The 24,053-nt window shown below is 44.8% G+C and overlaps 1 protein-coding gene across 1 annotated transcript in view; it reads right to left on the bottom strand.

Annotated features, from left to right (window-relative positions):
- GUCY2F (guanylate cyclase 2F, retinal) overlaps positions 1-24,053 on the bottom strand; it is a 149,699-nt gene that overhangs the window by 41,170 nt on the left and 84,476 nt on the right. The window contains exons 10-11 of the mRNA XM_088482930.1: positions 22,825-22,974; positions 552-700 (exon numbers count right to left, since the gene is read on the bottom strand). Of these exons, the coding sequence (XP_088339056.1) occupies positions 552-700; positions 22,825-22,974 (299 nt within the window). The remainder of the gene's footprint in view (positions 1-551; positions 701-22,824; positions 22,975-24,053) is intronic.

The raw sequence follows: 24,053 nt of genomic DNA, 5'->3' as shown, positions 1-24,053 counted from the left end.
GCAATTACAAAGCTGCCTGAGTGCAGCTTTGCAATTCCAATCCTTACAGAATCAGTCCCAGTGTACACAGATAACCTATTGTTGTGTACTGCACACGCGTATGCATCACAGTACGCATGAGCGTAGGCATCACTGTGATCATGCAGACCACAGAGAGCCATTACAGAATGATTGACAGGCAGTGGTGATGGGGGAGTGGTCGGCAAAACACATGGGCGTGCCTAAATTAGCCACTGCGACGGCATACGCAGCTTGTGTACTCACTGCGTACAACGAGGTTAGCAATTTCTGAGTAAGGTCAAACCTGCTGTAATTCTGCGTGAGGGGCCGATGTTACTCGATGTGTACGCAGGTATTATGGATGTGAGATTGCGGTAGTGGGCAGTAGTGGGTGTCTCTATGCTGGCTGTGCAACGGCTTTACGATTACATTCATTGACATATTAATATACAAAATGACATGTATAATTATAAGTACAGTACTATTTTTATAGCTATATAATGTTTACAAGATATCATGAATCACTTATGATTTAGAAATAAACTGCTCACTTGATCGAATATTTCATCGAAAGTAGGACGTCTGTCTGGCACTTCATTCCAGGACTGTTTCATGAGCACAATGCATTCCATAGGGGCATGGTCAGGAGAGATCAGCGGGCGACACAAAGGAGGGGGCTTTTTAATCTTTGGGATGATTTCTGAAAAACAGAGAGTAAATGCATAATATCACTGGATTGTTGTTAATGTAAAAAGTATTCAAAATTCAGTATACTGCATATCATAATTAATATAATCCTTCTGAGCAGACACACCTGTGGTGCCATCTCAATAATAAATACTCCTCCCAGCAGTGGCATATCTATAATGGGTGTAGGGTGTCTGGTGCACACAGGTCCATGGGTCAAAGGGTGCCCACTCCGCACACCCTACACAACAGTGTTCTGAAACTGGTGCCATTGTTTCAGTGATCAGTTAAAAAATATGGTGATGGTGCCATATTTACAAAAAGATCAATGGTGCCATATTTATAAAGATTTTGGAACTGATTCAGAGTTGTACTCTATGCTCATGTTCACACATTTGAATGTTTTTTTTAGTTGCTACTGTGCATGCGCAATACGCAGAGAAAAGTCTCACTGTGCACATGCGAGATGTAGTTTTACATGGCATATGCAATGTCCCCGTGATCGCAATTTCCTGAACATAACACTGCGATCCATGGATGTTACTGGGTGAGTTGGAGAGGTGGCCAAAAGTGTTTGCAAAAAGAGGCCGTACCGCGGGCGTGTTATGGGCGTTCCAGTGGTGTGTCTGCGTTCACAGCTGTGTTCCCAATCGCAGAACTACAGTCTCAGATAAGTCGATGTGCGTCTGATGTGGCATCGATGGCGGTGTGCTCTTAAACCCTGGAGGATCTGCACACAACGCAGATAGGGGAAGTGAGTGTACTAACATTTGCTTAGTCCGTCGCATACTGTTTCAGGTGGGGAGCCTGCTGGCAGCATTAGCATATTTTCGCACATAAATTGCGGGTGTGATCGCAGCTGCATATGCAATAGCGTACAGTACATCTCTGAATTAGGGGCTCGATTCAGACCCGCATGCTAGATGCATATGAAAATTGCGGCAAGGCAAGGGATCGTATGGCAAGGCCCACTATGTCTTAGCGTGCGATCGCATTGAGTATGCAGACGCCCACTAGCCTATCTTAAGATGCCCACTTGCGCACGTCATCTCCAGGAAGTGTATGCAACCATCGGTACATCGAGCACCATCAGTAGCGAACGCAGCGCTTGCGGCTGACCATACCCTACCACAAGCAGAACGAGTTCTTCAGTGTGAAATACAACCAGGTGATGTGTATTATGATGCTGTCTCTAAATTATGCATGCCTCTGAAACGGCATTAAGACACTCAGGCACGCCTGCTTTCGCACCTCCACTCCCCCGTTTCTAGTGGTCTGCCCCTGTCACCACCCAGAAACGGCTTCTCCTGTCACTCAGTCAGCCGAGCAGTCTATGTGCAGCAAGCGTACGCCACCCGATCGCTCACACTGGTTCGCCCACACGCACTGTGATGTGTATACATGCGCAGATAGCGAAAATCGTCCAGTTGCGTGCGAACACTGCTTAGCAAGCGGGTCTGAATTGGGCCCTAGATCCCTTGTTGGAAATATGGCACATGTGCAGAAGATAGCAAAGAACTTTGGCACTGTGCTAGATTCATTGCCATCTTCCTTGCAGGGGTGTATCTATAATGTGTGCAGGGTGTGTGCGGTGCACATGGGCCCCTGGGTCCAGGGGGGCCCACACCGCACACCCTGCACCCACCGGAATAGCACTACTCAAAACACTTGGAAAATGGCCACCGCGCCCATTTTTCTGGCGTTATGCACATGCGCAATAGGGAAATCACCAGGAAAATGTCGACTAGTGTCCTGAGTCTACTGCTGCTTTCAGTTCGCTGGCGTCCGCCTGGGAGAGAGGAGGAGGCCCCGGACGGGGAATGCACATGGGCCCCCTCCTCTCTTAATACGCCCCTGCTTCTGTGCATGTGCCATTTTCTGGGGGATGGGCTCACACAAAATTAGCACATTAGAGGGTGTCCTCATTTGTTGACATGCCCCTGGAGATCATGTTCTTATTTCTGCATTGTTGTACCTATCTACTGAGTGTATACTATATGCACAATGAAAAAAATCTTGATATTCATTGTTGAATGTGAGCTAGGCAGATTGCTGCACTTGATATTGCACCCAAATGCAAAGTAGATTTTTGTGTCATGGGACATTTAAATAAGCACGAAAGAGGTAGAGATAATGCACTTATGGCATAAGGCCCCCATACATCAGCAATTGATTGCAGCAATTGTGCAATTTGCAATCGATTGTGTATAAAAATCTTTCCCTTTTTCAATCGATTGCAGATTGCACAATTGCTGCAATCAATTGCTGATGTATGGGGCCTTTACTTACCTACATTTGCCTTTTCCTCCCCGGAGAAGCCCGAGGAGGAGAAGCAGGTGGGAGGTGTTGGGGACAGGGACAGACGGGTCGCGTCATTAGGTCACGTCCCTTACTCGCGGGCCCGCTGGTCCTCAATAAAATTCTCTTAATTCTGCCCACTTCACTAGGAAGTGCCTACCCTTCTGGGGGAGCGGAGGGTTACCCGAAAAATTGGGAGCCTCCCGCGACTTCCGGGAGAGTAGGCATGTATGACTTATGGGGTTTCTCATTGAGTATGTTGCAGTAGAAACATAGCACCTGTGTCTGTTATGCTCAGAATAAGGTTTCAAACTCCACCCAAAATCTCTGTATAACCGACTACAACCAACACATTCAAAGAAATGAGACTGGCACTAGTATACTGGGATCAACTTAAAGTGATTTTTAAACAACAGCCTAGCCTCCACTGTTTCCAAACAGCACAGATAGTGTAGTGGTTAGCATTACTACCTTTTTAAACCACCGACACAGATCACCACATGTGCAGTACAGATTCTGCTCATGCACCAATCAGTAAACATCATTTTGTTTGTTTTGCATACAACTCAGGCACGAAAATTGTAAATTCCCCTGGGGCAGGGACTGAAATGAATGACTGAAATATTCTAATGCTGGCCATACACGCTACAATTATCGGGGCGATCCGCCTGATATCGGCGGATCGCCCCGATAATTGTAGCGTGTGGGGGGGCGACCGAGGGTTAAATATTGCTACGGAAGGAACAGGGAAATGTCTCCTCCCCCGGGGGCGGAGCGCAGATGTCTGCCGAATACACTGTGAGAGAAATCTCACAGTGTATGCCTGCGACATCTGCGGCTGGCAGCCGGCCAGATAAAATGTCTGTCGGTCTGACAGGCATTTTATCTGGCCGTGTATGCCCAGCATAAGTAAAGAGCTACAGAATATGTGGGTGCTACATAAATAACTGTTAATGAATAAATAAATACATATTGATCTAAGAATACTGATTGGCATATTGATAAAAGTGAAGGTCCTATATGCATGATGCAGGGCTGTCATGATGCAATCAGCAGGGTCGCCAAGAGGGGGGGGAGCGGGTACAGATTACCAGGGCCCGGCGCCGCTCCCCCTCCCTCACAGCAGCCACAGCAGTCTCCTATGCCTGTGGGGGGGAGTGATCACACTGATCGTGCCCCCCCTGGCTTTGAGCAGGGCTGAGGGGGCACAGAGCGCCCCCCTCCCCACCACGCAGCGCCAGCCTCAAGCACCGCAAGCTGTAAACAGAAAAGGAGAGAGTGGAGTCTGAGTAGGGGGCGGGGCTACACGGCACTGTGTTCAGTCAGTGCCTGCAGTGCAGTATGGGAGAGGAGGGGAGGAGGCAGTAGCAGTTACATACAGTAGTGTGATGGACATCAGAAGCCTGGCATTGAATTGCTGTCGGGCTTCCCTCATCAAATCCAGCGATGCGATGGCAACCAGCCATCGATCGCAACCATTAGATAGTATAACCATTGCAATGGTTATACTTGCAGCCGAAAACGGGGCAGAGCCTCTGTGAAAGTGGGCGGAACCTCCTTGCACCCCCATCCACGTCACTGTGGGGGCATGCCCAGCACTCTCCGAGATGCTGGGATGCCCCCAGGCTCCCCCTACACTCAGAATAGATGCTGTACATGACATCTATTCTCCTGCTGCTCACCCGCTGCTCTGCTACGTGTTTCCCTCACCCTCCCACAGCCATCCATAGGATGGACATTGGAAAGCTGCATCCGATGGCTGGTAACCATAGAATTAACGGTATTCGATGGAAAATGTACTTCCATGGAATTGGAAACATCGATGGTTGCTAACCATCGGCTTCCGATGTCCATCCCTAGATGCCAAGTTGCCAAGTGATTGTTTAAGGTAAGCGGGAGGAGAGGAGACACAATGTGACTGTATATATGTGTATATGTGTGTGACAGTATGTATATATGTGAAACATGCGGCTGTATGTATGTGTATATGTTTATGACTATGTTTCTGAAAGTATATATGTGTGTGACTATATGGCTGTGTGTATATATCTGTATAAGTGTGTGACTGTGTGTGCGTATGTATGTGTATAAGCGTGTGACAGTATGTATGTGTGTGTATAAGTATGTGTCTATGTGAGTTTAAGTGTGTGACTGTGTGTGACAGTATGTATATATGTGTGGGACTGTGTGGCAGTATGTGTAAGTGTGTGACAGTATGTATATGTGTGCGAGTATGTACATTATATACTTTATGTATATAAGTGTGTGACTGTGTATGTACTGTAAGTATGTATATACAGTATGTGTATAACTGTGTTTGTGTGTGAGTATGCATATATGTATAAGTGTGTGATTAGGTGTATGAATGTATATGAATGCATATGAATGTATATATGTGTGTGACAGGATGTATATATAAATATATATATATATATATATATGTATAAGTGTGTGACTATGTGTGTGACAGTTTGGATATACTGTATGTGTATAATTGTGTGACTATGTACTCTATATATGTGTAGTGTGTGATAGTATGTATATATGTGTATAAGTGTGTGGCTGTATGTATGTGTATATTTTTATGACTATATGTGACATGTGTATATGCGTAAGTGTGTCTTGCTGTTTGTATGTGATTGAATGTACATATGTGTACATATGTGTGTGACAGTATATATGTATGTGTATAAATGTGACTGTATTATATATGTACATATATGTGTGTATGACTTTACGTATGTGTATATGTGTGTGACTATGTCTGTTTGATACTATGTATATGAGGGGCTGTAGTCAGCATCCTGGCGTGCGGGATGCTGATGGTCTAACTACCGGCGCTGGAATCCCTACAGTGTTGGTATCCCGGCACCAGTATCCCGACAGCGTTGGGATCACGGCACCAGTATCCTGACCGCTGGCATCCCGCAGGTGAGTATCGCGTTTAGGGTAGGGTTAGGTTGAGGGTTAGGCACTAGGGGGAGGGTTAGGCACTAAGGGGGGAGGCTTAGGTTTAGGGTGCGGGGAGGGGGGAGTTCAGAGTTAGGCACAGGAGGGGGGATGTTAGGTTTAGGCACTGGGGAGGGAGACTTAAGGTTAGGGTGCGGTGGGAGGGGGAGGTTAAGGGGAAAGCATCTCCTGGAGAGGAGCAGCATCACAGAATGCTGACTCCCAGAACCCCGTGTGGGGGATGTAAAGGGGGCGGGTGTAACACACAATCACAGCTACAGTGTCAGACTGCCCGTACATTTATTTATTTATTTTATTTATTAACAGTTTCTTATATAGCGCAGCAAATTCCGTTGCGCTTTACAATTTGATCACTTCAGACCCTGCTGCCGCTCTCTCTTTGTGACCCCTTCTATCTGCAGTCTGTTCTCTAGCTAGCGCTTTGCTCCCAGCTGTCTCTCTTCTTTGTCTCCTATTATTCCTGTTCTCTGACTGCTGTTTTCTCTCTAATGGTGCGTACACACTGGGCGATTAAAGTGGACGACTGAACGATAACGATATCGTTATCGTTCAGTCGTCCACTTTATCGTCCATTTTTAACACAAAAAAGATGAACGATGACGACGACGCGCGTTCCCGCGGGTCGTTCGTCATCATCGTTCATCGCGCTGACATGCAGGCCAACCTGATGACCTCGTCAGGTTGCTGCATGTCAGGGAATGGGTGAGAGAGCCCGGCGCTGAACGATATCGCTAATGATATCGTTCAGCGGCTGTGCTCAATGTCCTGAACGACATTGAGCACAGCCTGCCGGGGACACACTAGACGATATCGCTCAGGGAGCATATCGTCTAGTGTGTATGCACCTTAATACTTTCTGTGCTTATACACCCTCTCTAAGCTGCATTCTCCCTGCACTGTACTCTGCACTCCCATGAACTGCCTTGTCTACATTATCTGCCAACAATGCCCTTCAGCTACCTACTCTCCCCTTCACCTCAATATTCAGCCCAGTAGTGTGAACTCCTCAAAATTGCACCCACATACTATTGTCACAGCAGTATGCTACTCTGACCCTCACTATGCAGCCAATACTGTGTCCTTAGCTCACTAACCCTGAACCCACTACTGTGTCCTTACCAGTGGCGACTCCAGAGGTGGGGCTGTAGCGCTGTCCAAATTTAAATAGGGGATCTACACCAACTGCCATTTCAAATGCTGCCAAGCATAGATGGTTGGGACTCACTGGAAGTTAAAGTAGTTCCTCTATTTGAATTTTGGACTGTGCTGCAGCCCCATCTCTGGAGCCACCACTGGTCCTTACCCCTAGCCCTTTACTGTATACTGTACCCTTACCCCCTAATCCTGTACCCACTGATAAATGCATACCCTTTTATCTCTGCACCCAATATGGTGACTTTATCCCCATAGCTCTGTGCCCAATACTGTGTCCTTATTCTCCAACATTTTACCCAATACTGTATCCTTATCCCCTAACCCTGCCACCAGTACTGTACCCTTACCCCCTAACCTTGCACCTAGTATTATATCTTTACCCCCAACCCTTCGCTTACTACTGTACCCTTACCCCCCTACCCCTGCACCCAAAACTATGGCCCTGATTCAGACCCGGACGCAAGTGGCCGTTCGTACGTTCGGCGTACGTACCGAAATATGTTAATTTAAACGCTCGCTCGTAATTTCGAACACAGCTAAACTTCCTCCCCAAAGTCTACCGACCCCTCCTCTAGCTAACGAGCGTGCCAAATAGCGAGCGTACATCCCCAATGTGGCTTGCAGGGAACGCACGCACAAGTACAAACCGGAAGTGGGCCTGTCAGATTCCGATTACCTGCTCGTTTATTCTGCCTACCTCCCTCAATCGTATCATGCCAATCAATATATCAATGAGCTTAATTGCTCGTAACAAGTTTTTATTTTTTTAATTTTGACATGCAATAAACTTTACTCTTGTCCGTGTTTGTGTTTACCCGCAGAATACGTACGGCTTAAACATTCGCTTTTATTTGTCAAAATACATGTTTGAGGCAATTATCCATTTGTTTTCTGTGTTTTTCCCCACGCATATTTTACTGGGTTCATTTCTTTATTTAAATTAGCTTACGCATGTCACTGCATCAAGCCTATCATAACTCTCAATAGATTTGTGGCCCTGTCGAACACATGACTCATACACTAACCAATAGAATTGGTCCTGTTAATTACCCAAATACATTAGCCAATCAAAATATTTTTCTGGTCTTTATTAAAATTGTTTTATTAAAAATACACCATTGCCATCATGAGAGCCTCGGCATTCACCAAGCGCGAGCTCATGGTATTAACCGAGGTGATGGACAGGCGGATCACCAGCCAGCCTCCCCCCATCACCAATCGGGAAAAGCGTTCCGCATATGCGGAGGTATGTGGCCGCCTGCGTTCCTTTGGCTCACACCGCCAGATCGGCCAGCTGGAGCGCAGGTGGTCCGACCTGCAACGGTGGACGCCCCGCTTGCTGCCATGCTTTCGCATGCAGATAGCGGAAAGTAAGTTTATTTGACTTTGTTTTTCATGTTTATCTTTGTGGCCCTAACTGCATGTGCATGTTTTCATGTATGGCCTGTTTATTCTTTGTACTCATATCTGCATGTGCATGTTTTCTTGTATGGCCTGTTTATTCTTTGTACTCATATCTGCATGTGCATGTTTTCTTGTATGGCCTGTTTATTCTTTGTACTCATATCTGCATGTGCATGTTTTCATGTATGGCCTGTTTATTCTTTGTACTCATATCTGCATGTTTTCTTTTTTTGGGGTTAAACAATTAGCGTTTAAGATGGTGATGTTCTAAACTAACCTCAGTTTGTTTTCCATCATTTAGGGGCAGAGCGAAGACTCCGGCGTCATCGCCGTCAAAGACGGCGCTCTCGTCCCCTCTCCCCAACCCCCAGCCAAACATCCGCTCCCCAAAATACCCTAAATTCCCCCTCCTCCCCAGCCTGCCCAGACCGTCGCACATCCCTCTGTGCTACTTCCCCTCCATCCCAATTCCCCCTCCCCTCAAACCACCCCTCTCGTGACTACCCCATCGCCGGAATCGGTCATCACCCCTCCCACCTCGTTGGGAAATTTGGCCACCTCCGAGGAGGACGAGGGAGTTGGTTCTGGGCAGCCGTCATTCTGAACGGTATGTTTCCCTTTTATCCTTTTTTGTTGTTTAAAATGTGTTGATCTAATCCTGTGTCTGTGCCTTTTCCTTTTTTTGGGTTGACAAAAGTTTTGTTATATCTCTGTTTGTCTTTACCTTTTACTGCTGATTTCCCCATACACATATCCCACATGGCAAAACAGTCAAACTTGTCTTTTTTTGCGTTTTTTTGGGGGGGTTTTTCTGACCATTTTTTGGGCCTTTTTTGGGGGGGGATAAATGTGCTTTTGGTCACACTATTGTCATTTTTTGATAGCTCTCTTTTGCTTGTTTTTTTTGGGTGATTCTTAAATTATGTAGTAAGCCCCACAATTTTCTAACCCACAGAGGACCAGAGGCGTTTGGTGGACCTAGCCGAGTGCGTCCAAGTGATGCGGGGCCACATGATCGGCCTGCTGGTGGTCCTGGATCGTATGGCAGGGATCCTGCGTCCATAATTTTTTTATTTTAGAGGCAAATTATTTTTCATAATTAAAAAGTTAAATTTTGAGTTCAGTCTCATTCCTTGTCTCCAAATCTTAGATTGTTTACACTTACATAAGTAGACTCTTGCAGCAAGTATTTGCAACTAATGTCACTAAGATTGTGTGTTGTTGATTTTTAGAAAACAGGCACATGAAACAGCTAACACTAACAATCGGCTTTGGTCATTTTTTTGTTTTACATTTTTTCACTTAGTCCATTTTACATGATCCAATTTTGGGGGAAACCTGCTTAGCCCAAGATTCCAAAGCATACTGATTCTACATAATACCTTTTGGTGTTGGTTTGGACCCAGAAAGCATAGTTAACTATTGTACAAATTGCGACATTACAGGATTAACCCTTAAGCCAATTTAACGTGTGTGAACCTGGTTACACTTGCTTGTAATGTTCAAGAAAATGTAGGGCTTGCCAAATTAAAAAATTTTATTCACCACATAACTAAAAAACCAAAGTGTTGGCTCACAAACAATACACACAGTGATAACAAAATGTAAAAACCATCAAACACCATATTAAAAAAGTAAAGAAAAATCAAGAACTGGTTGACGAATGAGCATGCCAACATGATTCCACAAATGTGGCGTTGCAATATTGGGTCCAGAATATATATCCAATGTGTCCCCATGAAGGTTTGTTTTGGGTAGCAGGAAGTAGTCATCGTTTCAGTCCAAAAGATTATGAAATCAAACAGAAGATGGGAAATAATAAACAAATTCATTAGATGGTCTCCAAAAATCCTTACCACATCGTGTCAAAGAACTTCTTTTGTGCCAATAATTACCTAAAATATCTGGCCCCACATCATCGCGTATGGCCCCCCCACATACTGACCTCCGACCAACCTCGGGGGGGCCATCCTCAGGCAAGGCATCCTCTGGCTGCATTGGGACACCACTCCTTATGGCGATGTTGTGAAATATCCTACACAGGACCACAATTTTCGAAACCATATCCGGCAAATACATGAGCTCGCCACCAGAGCGGTGGAGGCATCTGAATCGGCCTTTTAAAAGGCCGATACAGCGCTCCACCACTTGCCTGGTGGCTGTAAGTGCGGAATTAAAATCACTTTGTGGCCCTGGTGTGGGAGCCAAATAAGGAGTGAGCAGCCAGGGCGTGCAAGGGTAGCCACTGTCTCCTGTGAAAAAGAAGTGACAACATCAGGATCACTGTGTATCAAGCTTAACATTGTTATGTACTAAAGGTCTCCACTTACCCAGAAGCCACGCATCACCAGCTTGTAGGTTGTCTAATTTTTGCCATATCCCTGATTGCCGGATGACGAATGAGTCATGTGCACTCCCGGGTAATTTTGCATTCAGGGACAGGATCTGGAGGGAGGCATCACATGCCACCATTACATTCAGGGAGTGATAGTGTTTGCAGTTCCTAAAAATGGCCTCCAGCCGTGCTGGTGGCTGAAGTGGTATGTGAGTACCATCCACAACCCCTATGATGTGTGGGAAGCCAGCTATTTGGTTAAAATTGGCCTTGGCCACACTAAGGGCACCCATATCCAAAGGCATTTGAATAAAATGATGGAGGTGCTTGAAAAGGGCCTCCATCACTGCCCTCAGGATCCTGGAAAAGGAGGATTGGGAGATTCCCGCAACTATTCCCATCGTGGTTTGAAACGATCCTGAGGCACAGAAATGTAACACCGCCATAAATTGCCTAAGTGGTGGTATTGCTGTAGGACTGTCAATTTGCCGCTCAAGATCACTCTATTAATGAGAGAGTGTCTATGATGATTTGGGGCAGAAGACGGTAGCGTCTTAACACCTCATCATTGGGCATTACAAAAAGGGTGACACGTGTTCGATATATCTGGGGCCTTGCACGCCTACGATGCCTACGCCTGGGACAAGATTGAGGTTGGTCGTCTTCCGGGAGCATGGCCACAACAATCTGACCAAGATCAACCTGAAATGGCAAGAATTGAATGTAAGGTTTTTTTGCCCCCCAAAAAAAGAAAAAATACTTATCTTTACGATACAATCCAATGATGCTTACATGCCGGGGTATTGTCATGATTTACCAAGCCTAAAAAAAAAAAAAAGAACAATGCAAAAATTTAGGGTGGCCATTTAGGATTCTAAATGGGTACAATACAAAACATAAAAGGGGATAAACACACATTTCACCAAAGAGCAAAATGACAGTGCGCAGACTACCACAATTTGGGACCCAAAAATAAAACAAGATTGCTAACGATAAATCTCAACCAATTTAAATACAGAAAAGAAGCAGCCAAAAATGCGCTAATTAGTACGCAATTACAATACAGAAAATAAGCAGCCAAAAATGCGCTAATTAGTTCGCAATTACAATACAGAAAAGAAGCAGTCAAAAATGCGCTAATTAGTTCGCAATTACAATACAGAAAAGAAGCAGCCAAAAATGCGCTAATTAGTTCGCAATTACAATACAGAAAAGCAGTCAAAAATGCGCTAATTAGTACGCAATTACAATACAGAAAAGAAGCAGCCAAAAATGCGCTAATTAGTTCGCAATTACAATACAGAAAAGAAGCAGTCAAAAATGCGCTAATTAGTACGCAATTACAATACAGAAAGAAGCAGAGAAAAATGCGCTAATTAGTTCAGACATTTAGGAATCACAAAACCAAAGGTAAAAACTGTAAGGTGAAACAAAGTTGCGAAAAAAATGACATGAACATTTAATAAACAAGTGAAAATCCAAACTTACCAATACAGGATATATAAGTCACCGGAGAAAAAGGTTGTTGGGGCAGAGCCAAAAGAAACCTACCAAAGGATAATTGTTAAAAAATTAGAGAACAAAATTTTACAAAAAGAAGGATACCCAAATTGAACAAAAGGAAGACGGCCAAAAACTTACCAAAAAAAGACACGACAAATAAAAGAACCACACCAAAAAAAGCAAACGGAAAGATAAACTCCAAAAAAACACACAGATAAAAACGCCAAACACCGCCAAATACAATTCCCGCCAATAATCCACTCCGACCAACGTAACCTCCAACAACCAACAACCGCCACCTAGACTCGAGACGGCCAAAGCCATAAATAGTGTTTATTTTCCCGCTCAAATTAAGGAGGGGTCATAGGAACGCACAATCAATGATGCGGACGAAAAATAAGGACGCATGTATAAATACGTCACGACCCAAAAAAAACGGTCTGGTGTATTTTTTGTTTTGCTATAAGAAATGGCTACAGACCAGGCAAACAATGGCCAAGAGGCGGCCGGTAAGTTTTTCAGGCATTTCCAAACAAGGATTATTTTGAAACATAACATAGTGAAAGTTTGCAAGCTAAAATTTCTCAACGTTTAAAAAAATAGGTGAGGAGGATAACATGGAAGAGGCTGCTGGGCCCAGTATTCCGGGCAAAGCAGGGAAAAAGAAAAGGCAGCCACAATTCACAAGAAAGGAGATGGAGGTTTTGGTTCAGAAGTGTGTGGACATCCTGCCACAGGTAGACAGGAATATGGGCGTAAGTCAGAAGTGGAAAATGTGGGAGGAGATAGCCAGTGCTGTCAATAGGGTGGGTGATTATGTCCGTCTAGCCCGGGATGTCAAACGGCGGTAAGTAAAAACTTGACCCCCCTAAAACCAAAAAAATACAAAATGCAGGAATAATGGTTACTTTTTCACCCACAGATGGCAAGACTTCAAATATCGCCTGAAACAAAAAATGGCGGACAGGGCTAGGCATGCAAGGGGGACAGGTGGGGGTCCCACCCCTGTGTCATTGGAGTTGAATGATTTGGAAGAGCTGGCACAGGGGTGTGTGCAGGCTGTGGAGGTGTTTGGCGTGTCCAACATGGATACGGACATGCCAGACTTTGCGGCTCCTCATGTTGTCCCAGGTAAATGTTGTGATGTAACCAACTCTGAAATGTTATTGTGACAATATGTAGATTGTAATGTTCCTCTTTTCTCTTTTTTCTCACAGAGACATAGGCGGATGAGTCTGCTCCAGAGGGGAGCCTTGGCCGGCGAATTTTTTGCTGGCTCTGCAGGGGAGGAACCAGTACATCCGGCTGAGGACCCTGCAGAAGCCAGTCCTGGGCAATCCCCCTCGCAGCAGTGGCACTCCTCACAGAACTCAATTTTAAATCGGATTCCCATACGGAGATTCTGCAGAGGATGGACGCCAGTCTGCTACGGGTGGCTGAGGCCCTGGAGCAAAATGCGGCGGCCAACGTGACCATTGGTCAGGCCCTGGCTGAAAATACCAGGGCCAACATCCGAATCGCCAATGCCCTGGAGCAGCTCATTCGTCAGCACATGGTGGAGCCGACCTCCCTTCCTGCCGGAACATCAGGATCCTCCACCTCTGGCACAACAACAGCCATTCCTCCAAATGTGCCTAGCCCTGTGCCTAGTCCAGAGGCCACAACATCTGCCTCTGGACAGGCCAGCCAGAGGACATCCCGGAGCCGGTCTGGCGCCCAGCCTACCCCAGCCAAACGGGGAAAGAAACGATGACAGCACTGGCTACTTTGCCCACACACCTTCTGTGCTTGCCCCATATTCCTTTCTGGCCAAAACTGCCCTCTCCTTTCTTGTGAATTGTTTTTTTTTTTTTTTCGATTGTGTGCCAAAAATATCATTTATTCCGAAAAAATGTGTCCAATTTTAGTGGGTAACAAGGACCCCAAAAATGTACATGACAATGCACATGATTTGTTTAAAAATGTGTTTGGCAAATAAAATATACAAATTGTTCTCAACTGTATTGTGACATTAATTGTCAATTGTTTTATAGTTAATTCTGGCACACAAGGTAAAAACGAAATCTGAGTTTGGGACTTACAAAAAATCAAGGGTTAAAACAAACTGTTACTTTAAAAAACACTTTGGAAGAAATGTTTTCAAAAAAGCAAAAAAAAGGCAAAAGGTTACAATACACACAAAGATGAATACAATCTTGTTACAAAATGCAAAAATTCTAACAAAATTGTAAAATACATTACTTCCAAAAAACGCTAATTGATTGTGTAATCCTGAAATTAGCAGCCGAGATTTTCAGCTACGTACAGTTTTGTGCTATTCCAAAATGAAAAAAAAAAAAAAAAACAAGCTGGTTTTCAATCCAAAGTTGATTGTTTATCTGACAAGCCGTGATAAATCGATGAAACATCGTGGAGGCCCGGGCAAAAGGACAAGGCCATCGCCATTGTGGTCGAGTAATCCAGACCCTAAGCTGTGCGAGCAGTTTGAACGTAAAGAGGATCAGCCAGTGACGTATGAGTTGGTACGAACACATTGGACGTTCGCATGAGCTAATTTATGTACGCCCCAAAAACGCCTCGCCACGCCTGCGTTTTTCCATCTCCACCCCCGTCACCGCCCAAAAACGGCTTGTTCTGTCAATCACATTTGACATGTCACTTCCTGTTCGCAATTTGCTGAACGAGTGAAGAAAAGCTCGCAATCTGCCGTACGCACATGCGCAGTGTTACACCGACGCATGCGCGGTTTCTCAACATCGGAACGCAACGAGCGTACTGCTGTTAACGAGCGGCTCTGAATGAGGGCCTATGTCCTTAACCCTGCACGCACTGCTGTACCCTTACCCCCTAACCCTGCACACACTACTGTACCCTTACCCCATAACCTTACACACAGTACTGTACCCATATCCCACTAACCCTGTACACACTACTGTACGCTTACCCCCATAACCTTGCATACACTACTGTACCCTTACCCTCCTAACCCTGCACATACTACTGTGCCCTTACCCCCTAACCCGATACATACTACTGTACTCTTACCCTTCTAACCGTGCACACGCTGCTGTACCCATACCCCCTAACCTGGAACACACTACTGTACTCTTACCCCCTAACCTTACATACACTGTTGTACCCTTACATCCCTAACCCTGCACACACTACTGTAACTTTACCTACCTAACCCTACACACACTACTATACCCTTACCCTCCTAACCATGCACACACTAATGTACCTTACCCCCTAACCCGATACACACTACTATACCCTTATCCTTCTAACCGTGCACACACTACAGTACTCTTACCCCCCTAACCTGGAACACACTACTGTACTCTTACCCCCTAATCCTCCACACACTACTCTACCCCATAACACTTATTTTACAACATACTGCATGTTACATTTCAAAATATGAAGCATTGTAAAGAGACATGTCAAGAGGATATATTTGTAGCAGGGCGCAAATTTATAGTTTGCAGGGGGGCGCCAGACATCCTAGCACCGGCCCCGACTGTATGTACGTGTATATGTGTGTGACTATATATGTATGTGTGTATGGGTGACTATGTGTGTGACATATATGTGTGTGACAATGTATGTATGCATAACCCCTAACCATCATCAGTTCCATATTACAAAATAGATCATAGAAATCTCTAGATATATGGTGCATACCAGAAGATAGTAAGGGCTCTGACGCTGTCAGTGAATATACAAACAACAAAACATACTGAACTCATTGCTTTACCAAACTCATATTGACCACTGATATCATTTGTCCAAGTGCTCTTTGTCCACCAATATTTACACTGCAGAATTGCAGAATAGCAAGATTCATTCTATTTCTGCTGACGTCACCATGAAAACCATGGTCCTGGAATTAAAATTGCTGTGTGTTCAGTGTTTGGGTTTGCATGGTTTTAGTAAATGCTAAAATATTCACAGTACTCAAATATCTTAAATACACTGAAAGCAGGGAACAGTTTAACCCCATTAGTGGCCGGGATATTTTATACCCTCATGACCAGACCATAGGGCCTGATTCAGAGCCACTCGTAAACGGCAGCTCGTTCGCTCCGAGCGATGTTTGCCCAACTGCGCATGCGTACGGATCGTTATACGCATGTGCGAACCAGTCAGTGCGGCCGAAATTCATGTGCTCGCAAAATAGCGAATGCCTGCTAATTTGAGTGACAGGATGAGGCGTATGTGGGTGGTAACAGGGGAAGGTGCTTGAAAACGGGGAGTGGAGATTCGATCGCAGGCGTGCTTAAAGGTCAAAACGGGCGTTTTATGGGTGTGCATATTTAAAACAGCAGCGTCATTGACCACGTCACTGGGTTATTTTAGAGCCAGAACTGCTCGCAAAATTGTGGTAGCAAAAACCAACCACAAGAATAGCGAGCAGTTCATACCCTGTTCGATGTACTCGATTAATCTAATAAATAGCGGACATGACGTAGGATGCGAGCGGCCAGGGGGCGTAGTTTCCCAAAAAACGAACGCAAGTTTTGTTCGCTCGTTCAGACCTAGAGGCGTGAACAGACCGCAAACAGCGAACGGTTCATTTGAATAGCCACCCCTATTTTCTGGACGAGCGAGCACAAATAGCGACCGGCTCTGAATCAGGCCCATAGTTCACATTTCATTTGTGTCATTTAGAAGCATATATTGCATAGTTAAACAATTAGGGATCTAATTATAATGTTAATTAAGGGCCTGATTCAGAGCCGCTCGTAAGCGGCCGCTCGTTCGTTCTGACCGATGTTCGCTCATCTGCGCATGCGTACAGATTGTAATACGCATGCGCGAACCAGTCAGTGCAGCCGAAAATCGTTTGTTCGCTATATAGCTACTTTGAGTGACAGGATGAGGCGTATGTGGGTGGTAACAGGGGAAGGGGTTTGAAAACGGGGAGTGGAGATCAGAACGCAGGCGTGCTTAAAGGTCAAAACGGGCGTTTTAAGGGTGTGCATGATTAAAACAGCAGCGTCATTGCCCACGTCACCTGGTTGTTTTATAGTCAGAACTGCTCGCAATATAGTGGTACGAAAAACCAACCACAAGAATAGCGAGCAGTTCATACGCTGGTCGATGTACTTGATTAATCTAATAAATAGCGGACATGACGTATGGTGCGAGCGGCCAGGGGGGCGTATTTTTCAAAATTACAACCGCAAGTTTTGCTCGCTCGTTCAGACTTAGAGGCGTGAACAGACCGCAATGAGTGAACGGTTCATTTGAATAGCCACCCCTTGTTTTGGAACGAACGACCGCAAATAGCGAGCGGCTCTGAATTAGGCCCTAAGTTTGTAACTCACTGTGAGCCTTGGAGCAATTCAACGTTGCTCCACTGTCGAGAAAAGTGACCTGAAGATCAACTGTCCCTGCAAATTCTTTCACCGCTAATTTAGGATTGACGCATGCATCAGTGGCGTAACTACTGCCCCCGCAGCCCCCGCGGTGGCTTGGAGGCGCCGGGTAGCTTGGAGGCGCCGGGAGCAGTGGTTACACCACTGCAACTGTGAGCGCTGGCCTCTGAAGTGATCGGAGGCTAGGAAGCCACTGATCACTTCAGAGGCCAGCGTTCCCAGTAATGCAATGCGCGGGTGACGTCATGGCGTCACCCGTGCAGTGAGGAACCTGAGCGGCCGCGTGTGCAGCGCGGGAGTTGGGAGAGACAGCCGGATGACAGCTGCAGTCTGCACGGAGTCAGGTAAGTAGAGGGGGAACATCTACAGGGCACACTAATTGAAGAGGCACAACTACAGGAGGCAGTGGGCACTACTTGAAGGGGCACAACTACAGGAGGCAGTGGGCACAACTTTACCGGGCACAGCTTCAGGGGCAGTGGGCACTACTTGAAGGGGCACAACTACCGAGGCACTTCTTGAAGGGGCACTATTCTAAGGGGCATAACTACAAGGGGCAATACTTTAAGGGACACAGCTACAGGGGGCACTACTTGAGGGGCACAACTACAGGAACACTACTTGAAGGGGCACAGCTACAGGGGCACTACTTGAAGGGGAACAATTACAGGGGCACTACTTGAAGGGGAACAATTACAGGGGACACTACTTGAAGGAGCAGAATTACAAGGGGCACTACTTAGAGGGGCACAACTACAGGGGCACAGCTACAGGGGGCACTGCCTATGGGCACAACTACAGGGGGCCCTGGATAATGGGTACTACTACAGGGGGTATTGCTTAAGGGGCACTATTACAGGGGGCATTGCATATGGGGCACAACTACAGGGGGCACTATATAAGGGGCACTAATTTAATAGGTTATAAACTATGTTCCCAATAATTTGGTTCTACATGGACATAAAAGCTGTGCAGGTTGTCTTGAGCTGAGGTGACAGTCTGGCAGGAGCGGAGAGGAGGGTTGATGAAGCAGATCTGTCAGGGTGGGATGTAATGGGCATTATTGTGTGGCATATAGTGTAATGGGCATTACTGTGTGCACAATGTGCTATTAGGGGCATTACTGTGTGGCATTATGTGTTATAAGGGGAATAATGTATAAGGGGCATTACTGTGTGGCATAATGTGTTATGTGGCATAATGTGAAATAGAGGCATTACGGCATGGCATAATTTGTTATAAGGGCATCACTGTGTGGCATGTGTACAGTGCATTGCTGTGTGGCATAATGTGTTGTAAGGGGTATTATGGTGTGGCATAATGTGTTATTGGGGCATTCCGGTGGGCATAATGTGTTATAAGTGGTATTACTTAGTGTGTCATAATGAGTAAGGCACATAACTGTATCATGAACATGAAACCGCACACCTTACACATCGTCTTTGGGTGTGTTTGTTTTTTGGGCGGGAGGCGCCTTGAACTTTTTTGGCATGGGGGAGCAAAATTTATAGTTACGCCACTGGCATGCGTGACTTCCGCCAGAAGGAGCACAGCAGTGGCAAAGGGATCCAAACAAATCCAAACAAATGCAAATGCTGGGACTGAAGATGGCAAAGGTTCCCGCAGTCAAGCTCTGAAAATGTTGTATTTTCGGAGCTTGATGAATTTAGGTCCTTATACTAGTATATGGGGACAGCGGGTCAGATCGGGACTGACAGGTAAGTAGAAGTTATCAGTGATATCTCCTGCATTACCTTTATAATGATTGGCACTGACACATAATTTATACAAAAGTAGATGAAAATGTTAATTTTCACCTGCTTTTGTAAAAATGAAGTGATGATTCCATTATGTATTTGTTCAAACCCCTTAGGGAGTTCACATAAGTGAATCAAGTTCAACCTTTTTTGTAAATTGTAGATGTGCAGGGATGGGCTAAACCATTCAACCATGAGGAAGCAAAGTTTATGGTACCTTCCTAATCAGTTACTACACAAGCTGACAAACATTTGTGTAAAGGTGCCACACATATAGCGACATTTTACACGATTTATGCGATTTCGATGAATCGTGACGACGAATCGGGTAAAAAAAGTACAAATCGTGAGTTTATACTCACGAGCACGATGCGCGTCCCCGCTCGTCGTACATCGCATCTTCTGATCTGCCGTGCTGTAGGGCAGATTAGCCAATCTGGGATACAATGCATTGGCTGCAAGATAGATCTTTAGTCAGATTGGACATTTTTAACTCCAAATCGTGATCACGACAGCAAGGGAGCTCCCGTGAAAGTTCATGAGGAAATTGGCCATAAAATCGTATCGTGAGCACATCGGTATATGTGTGGGCACCTTTAGTGTAGTGTACATTATAAAATCTGATTATTTACCAACATTTTTTTATGCTCAAAACATGCTGTCTGAGTCAGCTGTCACAATCACCCTGCTGTAGGCTCTCACCACCGTGCCTGTATGACTCCTGTTCAGCATCATTAAAGTCCACCACCTACACTAAGAGGAGTCAATCAGAGCCTTTTTCTCCAATGAGGTAAAGTGGCATCATCCTAGGGACAGCTGAGACAAAGACTTCATCATGCTATCTGGTTCTCAATAATACTCTTTTTACATTCCCAGTCTCTCTGGTCATAAGCCACTCACTGCAGGTGTCAGCACGGTGGCGCAGGGTCAGGATAGGAAGTATTCTTCATCTCTTGCCAGGACTCATTTCCAGTTCACGCCCTTCAAGTGTAAGTAATGGGCTTGTTCTTACAGTGAGTAACTAGTAAGTACAAGTGATGGAGATGGGTTGCAGGTGGCGGCAGGAGTCAATTCATGGGTTGGGGCAATATTCATGAAATGCAGGCTGTCAATTCACTAGGAGTCTCAGGCAGCATCTCATGCATCAGCAATGAAACTAATTTCTAGTAGGGATGTGCAGGCTCGAATTAGTTCAGATTTTCCCGCCAAATTCAGATTTCAGATTCAAAACGTCATCTTTCATGAACAAACATCATCTTTCATGGACTTTTGTCCAGGATTGATGAGGTTTGTCCATGAAAGATGACGTTTTACCTCTTTTTGAAACCCAATTTTTGACGGGAAAAGTCTGAATTTGGAGGGAAAATCCAAACTAATCCGAGCCTGCACATCCCTAATTTCTAGTCAATTTGTTGGCTGAATGTTGGTTCAAAAGCTAACTACCTCCTATTTGTGACTGCAGCAGGTACACTTTATTATTGTATACCCTTTGCACTATAATATGTGCTTTTATTTCTATTTTGTTCTTGAACATTGAAGCTCCCATGACATACATTCTATACAGTAACTACCATTCCTCTCCAGCCATGGAGGTCTCCAAATAGATGTTAATGTGATTGTAAACAGCATCTAGACTTGCCCAATATTTACTCAAGTATGTTGAGACCTTGTCTGTAATCAGCACATGAGACATTAAACTATTAATCCCATAGGGGGGTCAATAATGAACCAGTAATTAAGTTGCTCTAAGTCGAATTGAATTATGCGCAAATTATCCACTCAGCATATAGAAACATGTATTGGTGCTTGCTCACACCATGTAAAGATGCTTTGAGCATTTTTCAGTATGTAGGATGGAGAGAGTAAAAATGTCACTTCAAAGTCCAGCCTACCATTACTTCAGACCCACTCCACTCATTAATTACACCTTTTCTTTTTTTTCTTCACGATCACTGCTTGGTTTAGCCTTCAGGGGTCTAGTTACTAAGCAGTGTTAGGAGACAGAGTGAAAAGTGATAAGGAAGTGATAAGGTGCAAGCCAATCAGCTCCCAACTGTCATTTTCCAAACACAGGCTTTGAGATGACAGTTGGGAGCTGATTGGCTGGCACCTTATCACAGACTTATCACTTTTCACTCTGTCTCCAAACACTGCTTAGTAAATAGACCACAGTCTTAATTAAGCAATGCAAGTGAGGAAATATCTACAGTAGACTGTCTATATCACATGTCTCTGTATTGAACATTTGAATGTTTTTATTATTTTGGTAGAAATGTACCTATAGAAGTGTTTTCCCATAAAAAAAATACTTGAAAGGTGCAGTTGGCACCCCACTGAATGTATATGCCGATGCCCAATCTTTGCTATCTCCAGACACGTATAGTATAAAATGAAATGTCTTATGTGAGGAGGGTGACACTTTTTGTCTCTCTCGCTCTCTCTACTGCTTGAAACTCACTTAAATATAAAGTTCCCCAGAACTAGATCATAGGCACATTCCTGACACACACAGGTCCTCTGATTAGAGGGAGCTCAGCTTGGCAAGCCTGTATCACTACTTGTCCTGACATTGGACCTGATTCAGCAAGGATCGCTATTGCGGTCGCAATAGCGTTTACACACGCAGTCTCACTGTGAAGATATGCGAATGATTGCAATCACAATGCCATACGCAGTCTAACATAAGGACGCCCCCCTTACCTTACACCCATGCGTACTACTTGGTGAGACTGCGAAACTATCAGTAACATCAAGTACAATCGGAGCCTCACGCACACTTGCATAAGGTCTGACCTTACTCAGAAATACACAGCTTGGGCTTCTCACACAGATGAAGCCCAAGCTGCATATGGCATCGCAGTGGGTTATTTATGCACCCCTTGCTATGGCTTCGAAATGCAATGGCATGCCTGCGTTTCAACCCCCCCCCTCCGTCACCACCTCCAATCGGTACTTTGTGTCAATCACTCGCAGTCACGATCGCAGTGGAGTGTTCGCACACATGCACTGTGATGCATGCGCTTAACACAACAGTAGGCGGATTGCGTGTGTAATCCCAGTTGCGATCGGTAGTGAATCGGGCCCTTTAATTGTATTTTACTGATCTGTAGTAAACATCATGTTATTTCAGCTATTTACCCACTGTATGTAGTAGCTCCCTTTCATTTACTTTCTTAATAATCATTAAAAACTGAGTGCATGAGAGGACAGGGGGGGAACTTTGGCTGCTATTGCACAAAAAGTCAACCAACCATTAACAATACAAAACCTTGGAACAGGTAATGGCAGTAAACATTAATCCTCATAAACAAGTTCTTCAAAAATATTTTCTTACCTTCTGGAGACTGTTCCAAAGTACAAAACGGGGGTCCACGCACCACTACCTCCTGCATAATGATGGAGAAGCTGTAAACATCTCCAGAGAAAGTGCCATGCAATGCCGCATGTGGGTCCCTCAGTAACTCTGGTGCTGTCCACAGTAACTCTACAAGAACCAAGTCATCAATAGGTAGGATTAGATTGAAAACCTCAAATGATTATTACATATTTAATAATGGACCTTTACACCAATCCTTAAAGAACAATGAAACCCCTGTTTATGTCCATTAAATCTGCTGCTTAGCTACACTTATATAACTAAAATAACTACAACATTGCCATTTTTAATGTGTATCATTAAGATGATGGACTACAAAAGCCTTCTTATGATCTTTTCTTTTGGCTTACGGTGGAAATAGGACTGAAACAGAATTCAATGAACACCAGTAGCTATGAATTCCACAGTCTCAGGGGGAGATGTATCAAACCTTGGAGAGAAATACAGTGCAGCAGGTGCCCATAGAAACCAATAAGCTTCTTGCTGTCATGTTTTCTAGCACAGTCTATGAAATGACAGTTAGAAGCTGATTGGTTGCTATGGGCAACTGCTCCACTCTCACCAAGGGTTGATACATCTCCCCCCAGTCATTTTGCCCAACTTGCTCTAACCTTGTTGTAACTTACTGCAACAAATCTTAGCAGAAAAACAGCAGAGCTGTCTGACCCAACATACACATGAGACACGGTTACCCCTCAATGCTGCAGATAAATTTGTTTGAATGTTGATTTCAACCATAAGTGTCAGTAAACTACTGTACATAGCAATTATTTTCAAGTAACCTTATTATTAGATGGTGGATATGGATAAAATAAAATGGATGGGTGTTCACCTGTACTATATACGCTGCATCATCAAACGCTATGTGCTGCAGTATTTGTCGGCCTTAGGACTTGGCACAGACTAACTATGATTTTCAGTGACATCTTGCTGACAGTATAGTAAACTTATTTATGTTAAGCATTTGAGAGTCACCATATCCTCCTGGATGACAAGGAATTCATCACAATAAAAAAAAATGACTACTGGACATTGGGCCTGATTCAGAGTTGGGAATAGAGAGAGATATCTCTCTCAACTGATCATCTTTGTGAAACCATGCTGCACTGCAGGTGGGGCAGATTTAAAATGTGATATTTTACATTTGGGAGGGAGGTGTCCAAACTGACATCTAAATTGTAGAGTAA

This window comes from Taudactylus pleione, unplaced genomic scaffold (assembly GCF_031769625.1).
Source record: "Taudactylus pleione unplaced genomic scaffold, aTauple2 ptg000296l, whole genome shotgun sequence".
In the NCBI taxonomy this organism is placed as follows: domain Eukaryota; kingdom Metazoa; phylum Chordata; class Amphibia; order Anura; family Myobatrachidae; genus Taudactylus; species Taudactylus pleione.
This window is presented reverse-complemented; position numbering and strand designations above follow the sequence as displayed.